This window comes from Leucoraja erinacea, chromosome 39 (genome assembly GCF_028641065.1).
Source record: "Leucoraja erinacea ecotype New England chromosome 39, Leri_hhj_1, whole genome shotgun sequence".
NCBI classification, from domain to species: Eukaryota; Metazoa; Chordata; class Chondrichthyes; order Rajiformes; family Rajidae; genus Leucoraja; species Leucoraja erinaceus.
The window spans coordinates 10,707,645-10,725,502 of NC_073415.1; the positions used below are offsets into that span (position 1 = coordinate 10,707,645).

The 17,858-nt window shown below is 47.3% G+C and overlaps 1 protein-coding gene across 3 annotated transcripts in view; it reads left to right on the forward strand.

The window, feature by feature from the left end:
• Positions 1 to 17,858, forward strand: part of LOC129714350 (adhesion G protein-coupled receptor L1-like) — a 350,449-nt gene that overhangs the window by 174,527 nt on the left and 158,064 nt on the right. For all 3 annotated transcript variants that reach the window (XM_055663898.1, XM_055663900.1, XM_055663899.1), the window contains one exon: positions 12,465 to 12,678. In XM_055663898.1, coding sequence (XP_055519873.1) covers positions 12,465 to 12,678 — 214 coding nt within the window. The remainder of the gene's footprint in view (positions 1 to 12,464; positions 12,679 to 17,858) is intronic.

A 17,858-nucleotide genomic window follows, 5' to 3' on the forward strand; every position in this document is an offset into this window, starting at 1 on the left:
GGCATCATGTATAGCACAGACATTGTGGGCTGAAGGGCCTGTGCTGTACTGTTCTATGTTCAATTTGTACCATTTCCAAATAATACCCAAGGTACCCTTCTTGATAAAATACCTGAGTTGCTTCTTTTCAGTTCTCTGTGAAAGTTCTGCTGCTGTTTTATTTCAGTCTCAGTGGTATAGCACTCAGCAGAATTCAGCCACGTTAGTCCAGGCTCTTCCTGTTAATCAGGAACAGTTGTTACTTAATGCATTAGGTGACAGGGAATCCGTAAAATAGCTCATTCTCAACTTTGGTGAACACTTGGTAAAATAACTCTCGCCTGTGTAAATGAGATTCGGTGCAGGCTGGTGCAGAGAGGAACGAAAGTGGAAGAGCAGAGCAGTCAAACATTGAGAATTGGATGTAGACAAAAATGCTGGAGAAACTCAGCGGGTGCAGCAGCATCTATGGAGCGAAGGAAATAGGCAACGTTTCGGCCCGAAACCCTTCTTCAGAATTGGATACTGCCTTCAGTCTAAAGAAATATCACAGTGGAGTCAATCAGATACTGCAGTATAGAAACATAGACAAAAGACAATAGGTGCAGGAGGAGGCCATTCGGCCCTTCGAGCCAGCACCGCCATTCATTGTGATCATGGCTGATCATCCTCAATCAGTACCCCGTTCCTGCCTTCTCCCCATATCCCCTGTGTATGGATGGGGCATGGAGTTTATTAGGACCTATTCCAGGCAGGGATGTGGGGTGTATCTGCTACAGTGAAGGGTGTATCTGCTACAGTGAGGGGTGTATCTGCTACAGTGAGGGGTGTATCTGCTACAGTGAGCGGTGTATCTGCTACAGTGAGGGATGTGTCAGTGTTACAGTGAGGGGTGTATCTGCTACAGTGAGGGGTGTATCTGCTACAGTGAGGGGTGTATCTGCTACAGTGAAGGGTGTATCTGCTACAGTGAGGGGTGTGTCTGCTACAGAGAGAGGGGTGTCAGTGTTACAGTGAGGGGTGTATCTGCTACAGTGAAGGGTGTATCTGCTACAGTGAATGGTGTATCTGCTACAGTGAGGGGTGTATCTGCTACAGTGAGGGGTGTATCTGCTACAGTGAGGGGTGTGTCAGTGTTACAGTGAAGGGTGTATCTGCTACAGTGAGGGGTGTATCTGCTACAGTGAGGGGTGTATCTGCTACAGTGAGGGGTGTATCTGCTACAGTGAAGGGTGTATCTGCTACAGTGAGGGATGTGTCAGTGTTACAGTGAAGGGTGTATCTGCTACAGTGAGGGGATGTGTCAGTGTTACAGTGAAGGGTGTATCTGCTACAGTGAAGGGTGTATCTGCTACAGTGAGGGATGTATGTGCTACAGTGAAGTGTGTATCTGATACAGTGAGGGATGTGTCAGTGTTACAGTGAAGGGTGTATCTGCTACAGTGAGGGGTGTATCTGCTTACAGTGAGGGGTGTATCTGCTATATCGAGGGGTGTATCTGGGAGGGGTGTATCTGCTACAGTGAGGGGTGTATCTGATACAGTGAGGGGTGTATGTGTCAGTGTTACAGTGAAGGGTGTATCTGCTACAGTGAAGGGTGTATCTGCTACAGTGAGGGGCGTATCTGCTACAGTGAGGGGTGTATCTGCTACATTGAGGGATGTATCTGCTACATCGAGTGGTGTATCTGCTTCAGTGAGGGGTGTATCTGCTACAGTGAGGGGTGTATCTGCTACAGTGAGGGGTGTATGTGCTACGGTGAGGGGTGTATCTGCTACAGTGAGGGGTGTATCTGCTACAGTGAGGGGTGTATCTGCTACATTGAGGGGTGTATCTGCTACAGTGAGGGGTGTATCTGCTTCAGTGAGGGGTGTATCTGCTTCAGTGAGGGGTGTGTCTGAGGGGTGTATCTGCTACAGTGTGGGGGGTGTCTGTGCTACAGTGAAGGGTGTCTCTGCTACAGTGGGGGGTGTATCTGCTTCAGTGAGGGGTGTATCTGCTTCAGTGAGGGGTGTATCTGCTACAGTGAGGGGTGTATCTGCTACAGTGAGGGGGTGTATCTGCTACATTGAGGGGTGTATCTGCTACATCGAGGCGGGTATCTGCTACAGTGAGGGGTGTATCTGCTACATTGAGAGATGTGTCAGTGTTACAGTGAGGGGTGTATCTGCTACAGTGAGGGGTGTATCTGCTCCAGTGAGGGGTGTATCAGTGAGGGGTGTATCTGCTACAGTGAAGGGTGTATCTGCTACAGTGAAGGGTGTATCAGTGTTACAGTGAGGGGTGTATCTGCTACAGTGAGGGGTGTATCTGCTCCAGTGAGGGGTGTATCTGCTACAGTGAGGGGTGTGTCACTGTTACAGTGAAGGGTGTATCTGCTACAGTGAAGGGTGTATCTGCTACAGTGAGGGATGTATCTGCTACATTGAGAGATGTGTCAGTGTTACAATGAGGGGTGTATCTGCTACAGTGAAGGGTGTATCTGCTACAGTGAGGGGTGTATCTGCTACAGTGAGGGGTGTATCTGCTACAGTGAGGGGTGTATCTGCTACAGTGAGGGGTGTATCTGCTACAGTGAAGGGTGTATCTGCTACAGTGAGGGGTGTATCTGCTACAGTGAGGGGTGTATCTGCTACAGTGAGGGGTGTATCTGCTACAGTGAAGGGTGTATCTGCTACAGTGAGGGGTGTATCTGCTACAGTGAGGGGTGTATCTGCTACAGTGAGGGGTGTATCTGCTACAGTGAGGGGTGTATCTGCTACAGTGAGGGGTGTATCTGCTACAGTGAAGGGTGTATCTGCTCCAGTGAGGGGTGTATCTGCTACAGTGAGGGGTGTATCTGCTACAGTGAGGGGGTGTATCTGCTACAGTGAAGGGTGTATCAGTGTTACAGTGAGGGGTGTGTATCTGCTACAGTGAGGGGGGGTGTATCTGCTACAGTGAAGGGTGTATCTGCTACAGTGAGGGGTGTATCTGCTACAGTGAGGGGTGTATCTGATACAGTGAGGGATGTGTCAGTGTTACAGTGAAGGGTGTATCTGCTACAGTGAGGGGTGTATCTGCTACAGTGAGGGGTGTATCTGCTACAGTGAGGGGGTGTATCTGCTACAGTGAGTGTCGTACCTGCTACAGTGAGGGGCGTATTTGCTACCGTGACGCGTGTATCTGCTACAGTGAGGGGTGTATCTGCTACAGTGAGGGGGGTGTATCTGCTACAGTGAAGGGTGTATCTGCTACAGTGAGGGGTGTATCTGCTACAGTGAGGGGGTGTATCTGCTACAGTGAGGGGGTGTATCTGCTACAGTGAGGGGTGTATCTGCTACAGCGAGGGGGGTGTATCTGCTACAGTGAAGGGTGTATCTGCTACAGTGAGGGGTGTATCTGCTACAGTGAGGGGTGTATCTGCTACAGTGAGGGGTGTATCTGCTACAGTGAGGGGTGTATCTGCTACAGCGAAGGGTGTATCTGCTACAGTGAGGGGTGTATCTGCTACAGTGAGGGGTGTATCTGCTACAGTGAGGGGTGTATCTGCTACATTGAGGGGGTGTATCTGCTACAGTGAGGGGTGTATCTGCTACAGTGAGGAGTGTATCTGCTACAGTGAGGGGTGTATCTGCTACAGAGGGGTGTATCTGTTACAGTGAGGGGTGTATCTGCTACATTGAGGGATGCATCAGTGTTACAGTGAGGGGTGTATCTGCTACAGTGAGGGGTGTATCTGCTACAGTGAGGGGTGTATCTGCTACAGTGAGGGGTGTATCTGCTACAGTGAGGGGTGTATCTGCTACAGTGAGGGGTGTATCTGCTACAGTGAGGGGTGTATCTGCTACAGTGAAGGGTGTATCTGCTACAGTGAGCGGTGTATCTGCTACAGTGAGGGGTGTATCTGCTACAGTGAGGGGTGTATCTGCTACAGTGAGGGGTGTATCTGCTACATCGAGGGGTGTATCCTGCTACAGTGAGGGGTGTATCTGCTACAGTGAGGGGTGTATCTGCTACAGTGAGGGGTGTATCTGCTACAGTGAGGGGTGTATCTGCTACAGTGAGGGGTGTATCTGCTACAGTGAGGGGTGTGTATCTGCTACAGTGAGGGGGTGTATCTGCTACAGTGAGGGGGTGTATCTGCTACAGTGAGGGGTGTATCTGCTACAGCGAGGGGGTGTATCTGCTACAGTGAAGGGTGTATCTGCTACAGTGAGGGGTGTATCTGCTACAGTGAGGGGTGTATCTGCTACAGTGAGGGGTGTATCTGCTACAGTGAAGGGTGTATCTGCTACAGTGAAGGGTGTATCTGCTACAGTGAGGGGTGTATCTGCTACAGTGAGGGATGTGTCAGTGTTACAGTGAGGGGTGTATCTGCTACAGTGAATGTGTATCTGCTACAGTGAGGGGTGTATCTGCTACAGTGAGGGGTGTATCTGTTCTACAGTGAGGAGTGTATCTGCTAAAGTGAGGGGTGTATCTGCTACAGTGAGGGGTGTATCTGCTACAGTGAGGGGGGGTGTATCTGCTACAGTGAATGGTGTATCTGCTACAGTGAGGGGTGTATCTGCTACAGTGAGGGGTGTATCTGCTACAGTGAGGGGTGTATCTGCTACATTGAGGGATGTATCTGTGCTACAGTGAGGGGTGTATCTGCTACAGTGAGGAGTGTATCTGCTACAGTGAGGGGTGTATCTGCTACATCGAGTGGTGTATCTGTTACAGTGAGGGGTGTATCTGCTACAGTGAAGGGTGTATCTGCTACAGTGAGGGGTGTATCTGCTACAGTGAGGGGTGTATCTGCTACAGTGAGGGGTGTATGTGTTACAGTGAGGGGTGTATCTGCTACAGTGAGGGGTGTATCTGCTACAGTGAGGGGTGTATCTGCTACAGTGAGGGGGTGTATCTGGGGTGTATCTGCTACAGTGAGGGGTGTATCTGCTACAGTGAGGGGTGTATCTGCTACAGTGAGGGGTGTATCTGCTACAGTGAGGGGTGTATCTGCTACAGTGAGGGGTGTGTCAGTGTTACAGTGAGGGGTGTAACGCTGAGGAGGTGGTTCTGATCTAGGGTTGAACTCTCGGTCCTGTGTTCCATTGGGAGTAGTGGGGCTCAGAGCTAAATCTCAGCTTCTGATTCTGACAGGCCTGTTGTCAGCGAGAGACAAAAGATGAACCAGAGGCTGAATTGCCATTACACATTGGTGGATTTTTTCCTTCACCTCCTGAATGGGCATTTGGCAGAGCAGAGCGTGCCTCCTTTGTTCAACACAGCATCTTATCATTCATCTGTCTGCTTATATCTCACCTCTCACAAAACTCCCCAAGCGATACACGTACACTGAATTATTTTAGGAGCTTTTTGCAATCGTTCTATAGAAAAGACTGAGTGAAAAGACTTGTGCTCAGCGATGGATGGGGAAGAATATTGGGAACAAAGACACACTTTTTAAATACAGAGGCTGAGGGGAGGCTTGGTCGATGTTTATAGAATTATGAGAGGCACAGATCGTGTGAAGCTTGAAGTCTGAAGAAGGGTCTCGACCCAAAACGTCACACACTCCTTCTCCTTCTCTCCATAGATGCTGCCTCGCCCGCTGAGTTTCTCCAGCATTTTTTATCTACTTGAAATATTCTTTTAGTAGGATAATTGGCTTCTGCAAATTGTTCCCAGTGTGTATGTATCAAACTTGTCCCTAGTGTGTAGAAAATGCACAATTTTCAGGCTCTCAAAAAACTTCCCAATGACAGGAGTGAAATGAGAGCGTGGCCAGGGTGTGGTGGGTCTATGATGATGCTGGCAGCCTTCTTGATGGTAGACAAAAATGCTGGAGAAACTCAGCGGGTGCAGCAGCATCTATGAAGCAAAGGAAATAGGCAACGTTTCGGGCCGAAACCCTTTTTCAGACTGATGGGGGGGTGAGGAGAGGCGGGGAGAAGAATGGAAAAAGGAGGAGGAGGAGCCCGAGGGCTGAGGAAGGGGAGGAGACAGCAAGGGCTAACAGAATTGGGAGAATTCAATGTTCATGCCACCAGGATGCAGACTCCCCAAGCGGAATATGAGGTGCTGTTCCTCCAATTTCTGGTGTTGCTCACTGTGGCCATGGAGGAGGCCCAGGACAGAGAGGTCGGATACGGAATGGGATGGGGAGTTGAAGTGCTGAGCCACCGGGAGATCAAGTTGATGGTGACGTCTCTTGTAGATCCCTTTGATGGTGGGGAGGTCTCTTCCCGTGATCAACAGGGCAGTGTCCTCCACTTATTAATTCAATCTTCTTCATTCCTGGCCATTCAAGGAGATGAACCAGGTCATGATGCAACCAGTCAATATTGTCTTTACTGCATATCTCTAGATGGCCAAGAGTGTGTTCGTCAACTACCAACCTGGAAATTATTTCATTCCACACGGCAATTTCTAACTCGTTTTTCTTCACGACAGCAAGGGATTGGAACACCCTACTAGCCAGCATCATAGATCTCCGAAACATCCACACACACAAAGATACAACTCCAAAAACATTTCCATCTCGACTAGCACGTCCACCAACATCATAGTGCTGAGTGATGCTCTACTTAGGATGTCAGGACTGTCTTATGAAGAAAGACTGGATAGACTTGGTTTATACTCTCTAGAATTTAGGAGATTGAGAGGGGATCTTATAGAAACTTACAAAATTCTTAAGGGGTTGGACAGGCTAGATGCAGGAAGACTGCTCCCGATGTTGGGGAAGTCCAGGACAAGGGGTCACAGCTTAAGGATAAGGGGGAAATCCTTTAAAACCGAGATGAGAAGAACTTTTTTCACACAGAGAGTAGTGAATCTCTGGAACTCTCTGCCACAGAGGGTAGTTGAGGTCAGTTCATTGGCTATATTTAAGAGGGAGTTAGATGTGGCCCTTGTGGCTAAGGGGATCAGGGGGTATGGAGAGAAGGCAGGTACGGGATACTGAGTTGGATGATCAGCCATGATCATATTGAATGGCGGTGCAGGCTCGAAGGGCCGAATGACCTACTCCTGCACCTAATTTCTATGTTTCTATGTACCTAGAGATATTCAGCGCTCTACATCAAAGTAACATTAGCAAATTTGCAGATGACACCAAGCTGGGTGGCAGTGTGAACTGTGAGGAGGATGCTATGAGAATGCAGGGTGACTTGGACAGATTGGGGGAGTGGGCAGATGCATGGCAGATGAAGTTCCATGTGGATAAATGTGAGGTTATCCACTTTGACAAAGATAGTAGTAAAAAAAAACATGGCAAATCTCCTCCATCTTCTGAGGAAGTAGAGGGGGTTGATGGGTTTGCCTTTTGATTGCATCAATGTGCTGGGTCCCGAACAGATCATTTTGCTGAGAGAATGGAGCAGCTGGGCTTGTACACTCTGGAGTTTAGAAGGATGAGAGGGATTCTTATTGAAACATATAAGATCGTTAAGGGTTTTGACACACTAGAGGCAGGAAACATGTTCCCGATGTTGGGGGAGTCCAGAACTAGGGCCACACTGTTTAAGAATAAGGGGTCAGCCATTTAGAATGGAGACATCAATCAATCAATCAATCAATCAATCAATCAATCAATCAATCTATCAATCTATCAATCTAATCAATCTACCAATCTATCAATCTATCAATCTATCAATCTATCAATCTATCAATCAATCAATCAATCAATCAATCAATCAATCAATCTATCAATCTATCAATCTATCAATCTACCAATCTACCAATCTATCAATCTATCAATCAATCAATCAATCAATTAATCAATCAATTAATCAATCAACCTTTATTGTCATCTTGCAAGCAACAGTTGTACAGTGCAAAATGAAAAGACGTTTCCCAGAGAATAGCGGAGCATCGCACATGAAATTTAAAACATTTCACACATAGTAACACTAAAAACAATCCAGTCCCTGATGGAACAGTATAAATAGTTAAAAGCAGGTAAAACACAACGTTAAAATACAATAAACCAATCATAAAAATGTCCGGGGCAGCAGATTAGAGTGGCCAGTGCCAGTTATTAAAGTGTCCGTGTCAGCCACAGAATCAAGTGACTGTGAGTACGGAGTGACTGTTTAGCAGCCTCACAGCCTGTGGTAGGAAGCTGTTTAGCAGTCTTGTAGTCCGGGCTTTGATGCTTCGATATCTCTTGCCTGATGGCAGGAGATCCAGGTGTATGTGGAGGGGGTGCAGTTTGTCCTTAGCAATTCTCTGAGCTTTTTTCAGACAGCTGCTCTGGAACAGTTCTTGTACCGAGGGTAGGGAGATATCGCTGCAGATGTGTGCAAATCAAGACAAGACAATAATATGAGGAATTTCATTTGCTAACTCAGTCGTACAAATAAAAAGCAACAGAACGGACAAAATACATTTAACATGAACATCCACCACAGTGACTCCTCCACATTCCTCACTGTGATGGAAGGAGAAAAAAAAGTTCAAGATAGGCACAAAAAGCTGGAGTAACTCAGCGGGACAGGCAGCATCTCTGGAGAGAAGGAATTGGTGACGTTTCCGGTGGAGACCCTTCATCAGACTGAGCATCAGGGGAGGGGGGGTTACAGAGATAAGGAAGAGTAAGAGATCGAATGAGATGAAGTTCAAGGGAAGTAGCGGGGTCAAGGATGACCTGGAGCGGGGCCTGACATCATCGCCCGGCGTGGCTTCAACGGCTGTGGGACTTTGCTAGCGCCCGCCCGGGGCTCCAACAACAAGACCCGGAGCGCGGCCTTGCATCGCCCGGCGCGGCGTTAATGGCCGCGGGACAATTGTTATCGCCCGCCGGGGGCTCTGACTTTGACTCTGACATCGGGGGGAGAGGGAAGTGCAGGGGAGAGATACGGTTTTTTTGCCTTCCATCACAGCGAGGAGGAGATGCGCTGTGATGGATGTCTGTGTAAATTGTGTTGTGTCTTGAGTCTTTTTTTTCCTGTATGTATGACTGCAGAAACAACATTTCACTTGAGCCTCTATGAGGTTCAAGTGACAAATAAATTGTATTGCATTGTATTGTAAATGTAGAAGAGACCGTTGTTTATCTGGGAGAAGTTGACAACAAAGCAAACCGAGATAAAATGTAATCAGGACCAGGACAGGGGGAGGGATGGACAGATTCAATTTTAATTGTCATTGTCAGTGTACAGTACAGAGAACTGGAGCGAAAACGGGGGAGGGGGGGGTGATGGAGAGAGGTACGAGTAGGAAAGCAAGCTGGTTACCTTGAATGTTCATACCAGTGGGGGGTTGAGAGCAGTCCTGAAGCTCCGCCCAACGCTTGCTTTGGACAGACTCAATGGAGGGGAGCGTGAAATATTGTACGAGGTGTGCTTCCGGTTCCTCCAATGTGTGTTGGTAAGGATGCTCTCACCAGCGGTGACAGTGGCCTTACTTGGCTCAACCCCAAGCCCTGGGCTGTTCCTCCAGGTCCCCTGATATCACCAGGCTTCCCGATTTCAATTTCAACAACTAAGTTACAGAGAAAGGTTGAATAAGTTAGGTCTTTATTCTCTGGAGCGCAGAAGGTTAAGGGGGGACCTGATAGAGGTCTTTAAAATGATGAGAGGGATAGACAGAGTTGATGTGGACAAGCTTTTCCCTTTGAGAATCGGGAAGATTCAAACAAGAGGACATGACTTCAGAATTAAGGGACAGAAGTTTAGGGGCAACATGAGGGGGAACTTCTTTACTCAGAGAGTGGTAGCGGTGTGGAATGAGCTACCAGTGGAACTGGTGTCGGCAGGTTCATTGGTATAATTTAAAAATAAATTGGATAGGCATATGGATGAGAAGGGAATGGAGGGTTATGGTATGAGTGCAGGCAGGTGGGACTAAGGGGAAAAAAAGTTGTTCGGCACGGACTTGTAGGGTCGAGATGGCCTGTTTCCGTGCTGTAATTGTTATATGGTTATATGGTTATATGGTTATTGCTTTATACAACCTGGTGCTGGCTTTAGGTTGATTTGGGAGCGGTCTGGGCCCATCTGACATGCGTGAGGACGAGCTATGTCCACCTTTGGTCAGTTTAGTTTAGCGATAGAGCACGGAAACAGGCCCTTCGGCCCATCGAGCCTGCGATCCCCCGCACGCAAACGCTACTCTACACACACCAGGGTCAATCTACATTCTTACCAAAGCCAATTAACCGACAAACCTGGACGTCCTTGGAGTTGAAAAACCAAAGCTCTTGGAGAAAATCCGCGCATGTCACGGGGAGAACGTACAAACTCCGTACCGACAGCACCCGTAGTCATGATCGGGCCTGAGTCTCCAGCGCTGTAAGGTAGCAACTCTACCCACTGCACCACCGACCAATGGGTCTCAGTTTAGGAAGTGCCTAAGGCCCATCAATTGGAGTCCTGCCTTGACTTTTTACACAGAGAGTGGTGAATCTGTGGAACTCTCTGCCACAGAAGGTAGTTGAGGCCACACAGTTCATTGGCTATATTTAAGAGGGAGTTAGATGTGGCCCTTGTGGCTAAAGGGATCAGGGGAAATTGGATAGTTATATGGATGGGAAGGGAATGGAGGGTTATGGTCTGAGCGCAGGTATATGGGACTAGGGGAGATTATGTGTTCGGCACGGACTAGAAGGGTCGAGATGGCCTGTTTCCGTGCTGTAATTGTTATATGGTTATATGGGGTATGGAGAGAAGGCAGGTACAGGATACTGAGTTGGATGATCAGCCATGATCATATTGAATGGTGGTGCAGGCTCGAAGGGCCAAATGGCCTCTACTCCTGCACCTATTTTCTATGTTTCTATTTGTTTTCCTCGGTCCAATTCATCAGGGTCTGTTCAGCCCTTAGATTGTAAATCCATCCCCTCTCCGCCAGCTAGATTGAAGTTGTCAGCATCTCCCGAACACTTGTATTTTTTCATTTTCTCATGGCTTGCCTCTCTTTGCAGAGCCTCTGTTCCCAGGCCCAGCACAGCACTGCACCACACCGATTAAGCACAGTCTCTGAGGGACAGCTTATTGTATTCATAGAGATGTGTTTCCATGGCTAAGGGCAGGGTAAAGGCACTTTGACCAGTTGTGTAGTGAAGTGGCTGTTACCAGATGCCTGTTCCCTTCCAGCTCAGCATCTACAAGTGAGCAGTTTTTAGCGATTGCCATTTCTTTTCATCATACCACAAAAAAATCATCGTTGCTATTGACGCAAGCTGCAGCTACCTACGTTGATTGACCAGTGAGTAGGGAGGGACTGCAGATGGTGCTCTACACCGAAGATAAACACAAAATGCTGGAGTAACTCTCAGCAGGGCTGACAGCGTTTCTGGAGAGAAGGAATGAGTGATGTATTGTATTGTATTGTATTCAAATTTATTGTCATTGTCTCAATTTGAGACAACGAAATGAATTTCCCTTACAGGCAGTATCATAAAAAAATCACAAAAAAAAAAAAAAAAAAAAAAGTTTCATGTCGAGACTCTGAAGAAGGGTCTCGACATGAAACGTCACCCATTCCTTCTCTCCAGCAATGCTGCCTGTCCCACTGAGTTAAGGGCATGTCCCACTTTCATGATCTATTTCACGACCTCAGCCGAGTTTGCCCTTGACTCATACTGGCAGCATGTTTGTCACGGGGTGGTAGATAGGTCGTAGCAGGCCAAGATGCTAGTCGCACGTACTCATGCTATCAAGTAGGTCGGGGCGTTTTTTCTAGCCTGATGAAAAATCTCCACGAGGATAAAAGATCATGAAAGTGGGACAGCCCTTTCTCCAGCATATTGTGTCTATCTTCGATTACCAATGTGTTTGTTGCAATATCTGCTGAAGTCCAATGTCCTCAGCTTCTCCCCAACCAATCTCCACACTCTCACATAACTCCTTTACTGTAAACTAAAATATTATTTTCCAGGAGAATTTAATCTAATAAATATTTGAATGAATCATTGCTAACAGCTGGCTGGGGAACAGCTCCACAGACTCACCGCTCTCGCATTGAAATATTGTTTCCATAGGGCAGTTTTATTTTCATTTTTATTCTTTCTTCAAGTCCGTGCTCTGAGCTATGAATCCATTGTTCTTTGGAGCCTGGTGTTGTGTTTTGGATGAAATGCCTGTCTGTGCTGTATTTCCCTTGTCATCCAATTCCTTTGGTATTCCGGCTTTAGTGAGGCCAATTTTGGAATATTCTGAGCAGTTTTTGGGCCCCCATATCTGAGCAAGGATGTGCTAGCATTGGAGAGGGCCCACAGGACATTTGCGAGAATGATCCCAGGGATGATTTAGAAGGATGAGGGGGAAGAGAAGGCAGGGATGGGATACTGAGTTGGATGATCAGCCATGATCATATTGAATGGCGAATGGTGCAGGCTCGAAGGGCCGAATGGCCTCTACTCCTGCACCTATTGTCTATGTTTCTATGTAACATAAGAGTTTATTTGTGATACGAGCAGTATTAGGCCATTTGGCCCATCAAGTCTATTCCGCCATTCAATCATGTTTCTATGTTTCTAACTCAATGTGTGTGCTGTGTGTTTGGTTTGTGTGCAGGTCTGAGTCGGGCAGCCCTGCCGTTTGGTCTGATGCGGAGGGAGCTAGCGTGTGAAGGCTACCCCATCGAGCTGCGCTGTCCCGGCAGCGACGTCATCATGATCGAGAGCGCCAATTACGGACGGACCGACAACAAGATCTGCGACGCGGACCTCTTCCAGATGGAGAACGTCGAGTGTTTCCTTCCCGAAACCTTCAAGATCATGTCACAAAGGTAGGACCCTGACGTGGATAAGCTTTTCCCATTGAGAGTCGGGGAGATTCAAACATGATTTGAGAATTCAGGGACAAATGTTTACGGGTAACACGATGGGGTTGGACAGGCTAGATATGTTTAAGGATAAGAGTTGGAGAAAAGGCTAATTTGTGATTCTCTGCCACAGAAGGTAGTTGAGGCCACTTGGCTAGGGAGTTAGATATTAGGCCATTTGGCCCATCAAGTCTATTTTTCCATTCAATCATGTTCTGGATGTTCTCTAACACAGAAGTGTTGAGGCTGTTCATTGGCTGGGGAGTTTGTGGCTCTTGTGCTAAAGGGGTCTGGGGTATGGAGAGAAGGCAGGGATGTCGTTTACTGAGTTGGATGATCAGCCATGGGAGCTAATGGCGAATGGTGCTGGCTACGAAGGGCCAATCGAGCTCTACTCCTGCACCTATTTTCTATGTTTCTATGAGGGAGAACTTCTTTACTCAGAGAGGGGTAGCTGTGTGGAATGAGCTTCCAGTGGAAGTGGTGGATTTTATCATTTAAAAATAAATTGCATAGGTATATGGACGGGAAAGGAATGGAGGGTTATGGTCTGAGTGCAGGTAGATAGGACTAGGGGAGAATAAGTGTTCGGCATGGACTAGAAGGGCCAAGATGGCCTGTTTCCGTGCTGTAATTGTTACATGGTTCATATGCTTGTGTACTTTGTGGGGGAGGACCACACTCCAGTGCTGGACACTGAGGGGCAGAGTCCAGTGGGGACTCAACACCCCTCAAACAAGGGAAGGGATATCTCCCCAGGGGTCATCTTTTAGGTCTGAAGAAGGGTCTCGACCCGAAACGTCACCCATTCCTTCTCTCCAGAGATGCTGCCTGTCCCGCTGAGTTACTCCAGCATTTTGTGTATCTATCATCAGACACATGTTGTGTTCAGTTTAGTTTATTGTCACGTGTACCGGGGTTCAGTGCAAAAGCTTTTTGTGTTTATCTCCAGCTGTGAAAGAGGCCTAACCAACTAAGTTAGACACAAGTGCTGGAGTAACTAGGGTGGCAAGGTGGTGCAGCAGTAGAGTTGCTGCCCAGGGTTCGATCCTGACTATGGGTGCTGTCTGTACAGAGTTTGCACGTTCTCCCTGTGGCCTGCGTGGGTTTTCTCTGAGATTTTCGGTTTCCTCCCATACGTACATATTCATTTCACTTGCACTTATGTGCAATGTGACAAATAAACCGTATAGTATTGTGTGTAGTATTGTAGGTTAATTGGCTTGGTGTGAATGTAAATTGTCCCTGGTGTGTGTAGGATAGTGTTAGTGTGTGCGGGGATCGCTGGTCGGCACGGACTCGGTGGGCCGAAGGGCCTGTTTCCGTGCTGTATCTCTAAACTAAACTACACAGTCCGCGAGCATTGCCACTTTCATTTCACTGCACATCTCGTATGTGTAATGCATTTCGTTGTCTCTGTACTGTACACTGACAATTACAATTAAATTGAATCTGAATCTGAATCTGTGTATGTGACAAATAAACTTGACTTGACACAACAGGTGAGAGAGCGTTTCTGGGGAACAAGGATGGATGACGTTTTGGGTGATATCCCGAAATGTTACCCTTCCTTTTTCCAACAGATGCTGCCTGTCCCGCTGAGTTCCTCCAGCACTGTGTGTCTATCTCCGGCATAAAGCAGCATCTGCCGTTCCTCCCTACAGGCCGTTCCTCCCTACACATTTTGACCAACTAAGTTGTCTGGCAGGCGAGGCCTCTGTGGTAATACATGGGCCGTGATCAATATGTTGTCTGCTCTAAACCTCAAGTACAATCAACAAAGCAAAACAGGCCAATAGATCAATACATGTTGCTTCAATCAGCCCAGACCATTCCGTATGCATTGGCGCCAACTAACAGGGTTGGGAATGTCTGTTGGCAGTGGTTTGGGGATATGACATGACATGTAGACTGAGTGATGATGAACCCAATCAATAACGCTCATGGCCCAGGAAGTTCAACCCCACTTCCTAGCGGGAAGTTTGCAGGGATAATGGAGGCTAATGGAAGCTTTCTGCACAAGGCCCTTCACCCAAACACACATTTACCTCACGATATACAGACAGGCTCTGTGGCTTTGGAGCAAGAATGTGTGGCTCGGAAGTTCTGAATAGCAAATGCTTCGGGTCAGGCACTTCTTAGCAGTCTGAGCTAGTTTCCCGACTTGAATCATCATCTACACAATCCACAGTTTGCCACAGACAGCTGTGGAGGCAAAGTCAGTCTATATTGTTAAGGCAGAGATAGATAGATTCTTGATTAGTACAGGTGTCAGAGGTTATGGGGAGAAGGCAGGAGTATGGGGTTAGGAGGGAGAGATAGATCAGCCATGGTTGAAGAAGGGTTTCGCCCCGAAACGTTGCCTATTTCCTTCGCTCCATAGATGCTGCTGCACCCGCTGAGTTTCTCCAGCACTTTTGTCTACCTTCGATTTTCCAGCATCTGCAGTTCCTTCTTAAACAAAAAGCCACGATTGAATGGCAGAGTAGACTTGATGGGCCGAATGGCCTAATTCTACCCCGATCACTTTTGAGCTTATGATAATGGCTCCATCCATTTCTGATGAGTACATTCAGAATATTGTGCTCTGCCACATGGAACTAAGTCTAGTGAGCTTGAAGATAGAAGTCAAGTTTTCAATAGGCCATGAGGGGAATAGATCGGGTAGATGCACAGAGCGTCTTGTCCAGAGTAGGGGAATCGAGGACCAGAGGACAAAGGTTCAAGGTGAAGGGGAAAAGATTTAGTAAGAATCTGAGGGGTAACTTTTTCACACAAAGGGTGGTGGGTGTATGGAACGAGCTGCCAGAGGAGGTAGTTGAGGCTGGGACTATCCCAATGTTTAAGAAACAGTTAGACAGGTACATGGGTACTGATTGTGGATGATCAGCCATGATCAGATTGAATGGCAGCGCTGGCTTGAAGGGCCGAATGGCCTACTCCTGCACCTATTGTCTATTGCCTATTAATAGGACAGTTTGGAGGGATATGGACCAAACACAGGCAGGTGGGACTAGTGTAGCTGGGTCAGTGTGGGCAAGTTGGGCCGAAGGGCCTGTTTCCACACTGTATCACTCTATGATTCTAAGCCAACAGGCCCCTCATTGTTAATCCCAACAGTAACATGGGACGCGTGTTACAAAACACACAAGTGTGCGCGCATACACACACGCCCACGCATGCTCATGTGCGCCGAAACGCCTCTGCATAAACACTTGAACACGCGTGTTCCAACATGCTTGCATAAAAGTCTACAGAGTGATTTAGGCCATTTGGAAAAATGGGCTGAAAGATGGCAGATGGAGTTGAATGCTGATAAATGTGAGGTGCTACACCTTGGCAGGACAAATCAAAATAGGACGTACATGGTAAATGGTAGGGAATTGAAGAATACAGTTGAACAGAGGGATCTGGGTATAACCGTGCATAGTTCCTTGAAGGTGGAATCTCATATAGATAGGGTGGTAAAGAAAGCTTTTGGTATGCTAGCCTTTATAAATCAGAGCATTGAGTATAGAAACTGGGATGTAATGTTAAAATTGTACAAGGCATTGGTGAGACCAAATCTGGAGTATGGTGAACAATTTTGGTCGCCCAATTATAGGAAGGATGTCAACAAAATAGAGAGAGTACAGAGGAGATTTACTAGAATGTTGCCTGGGTTTCAACAACTAAGTTACAGAGATAGGTTGAATAAATTAGGTCTTTATTCTCTGGAGCGCAGAAGGTTAAGGGGGGACCTGATAGAGGTCTTTAAAATGATGAGAGGGATAGACAGAGTTGATGTGGACAAGCTTTTCCCTTTGAGAATAGGGAAGATTCAAACAAGAGGACATGACTTCAGAATTAAGGGACAGAAGTTTAGGGGTAATATGAGGGGGAACTTCTTTACTCAGAGAGTGGTAGCAGTGTGGAATGAGCTTCCAGTGGAAGTGGTGGAGGCAGGTTCGTTGGTATCATTTAAAAATAAATTGGATAGGCATATGGATGAGAAGGGAATGGAGGGTTATGGTATGAGTGCAGGCAGGTGGGACTAAGGGGAAAAAAATTTGTTCGGCACGGACTTGTAGGGCCGAGATGGCCTGTTTCCGTGCTGTAATTGTTATATGGTTATATGGTTAAATGCACGCACGCACATGCAAACACGCACACGGGGATATACCGTGACCCACACCGGCACACGCAGACATGTTAAACCCAGGGTTTACAGGGGATCAGCTCATAAAACAAGTGCCGAGAACTAGTCCACGGAGGATTGAAGGCGAATCTGACAGATTGGGTACCAGGAGAGGTCATGTTATCCACTGGGCCCCTTGGTGCGTTGGCTGAGAGAGAGCGAGAGAGAGAGAGCGTGCGGCAGTGTTTTAGAGGGTTGAGGTAGCTACAGCAGAGGAGCAGTGGACCAGCCAAGGGTCCCCGTGGGAGCTCTGTTGTTTGGCTCAGCTTTCTGAGGCATGACTTGCCCCTGAATGTCTGGAAATGGAATTTCGATTCATTTCATGCTGCAGTTTGCTTTCACAACAACGCCTCAAGGGAACGGCATGCGATGAAAACAATGGAATCGATTTTTTTTATTCCTAACGATATCTTCACTTCCTTTAACAAATGCCACTGCGCCTGCAATGATACACACAGTGGAAAGTTGATATCTGAACCCATTTTGTTCTCTCTCCATTACATTAACTCTGTTGTCTGAACAGAGATTGAGGACATTGGGAACATTAATGTGCCGTGGCTCTCCTGAGTTTGATGTATTTTTATCATCCATGCGTTTCCCACCCTTCAGGAGGACTGAGATGAGGAAAAACTTCTTCACCCAGAGAGTTGTGAATCTGGGCAATTCTCTGCCACAGGAGGCAGTGGAGACCGATTCACTGGATGTTTTCAACAGAGAGTTAGATATAGCTCTTAGGGCTAACGGAATCAATGGATATGGGGGAGACTGTGGTCTTGCAAATTTCTTAAGGGGTTGGACAGGCTAGATGCGGGAAGATTGTTCCCGATGTTGGGGAAGTCCGGGACAAGGGGCCACACACAGTTTAAGGATAAGGGGGAAATCTTTTAGGACCGAGATGAGAACAACAATTTTCACATAGAGAGTGGTGAATCTGTGGAATTCTCTGCCACAGAAGGTAGTTGAGGCC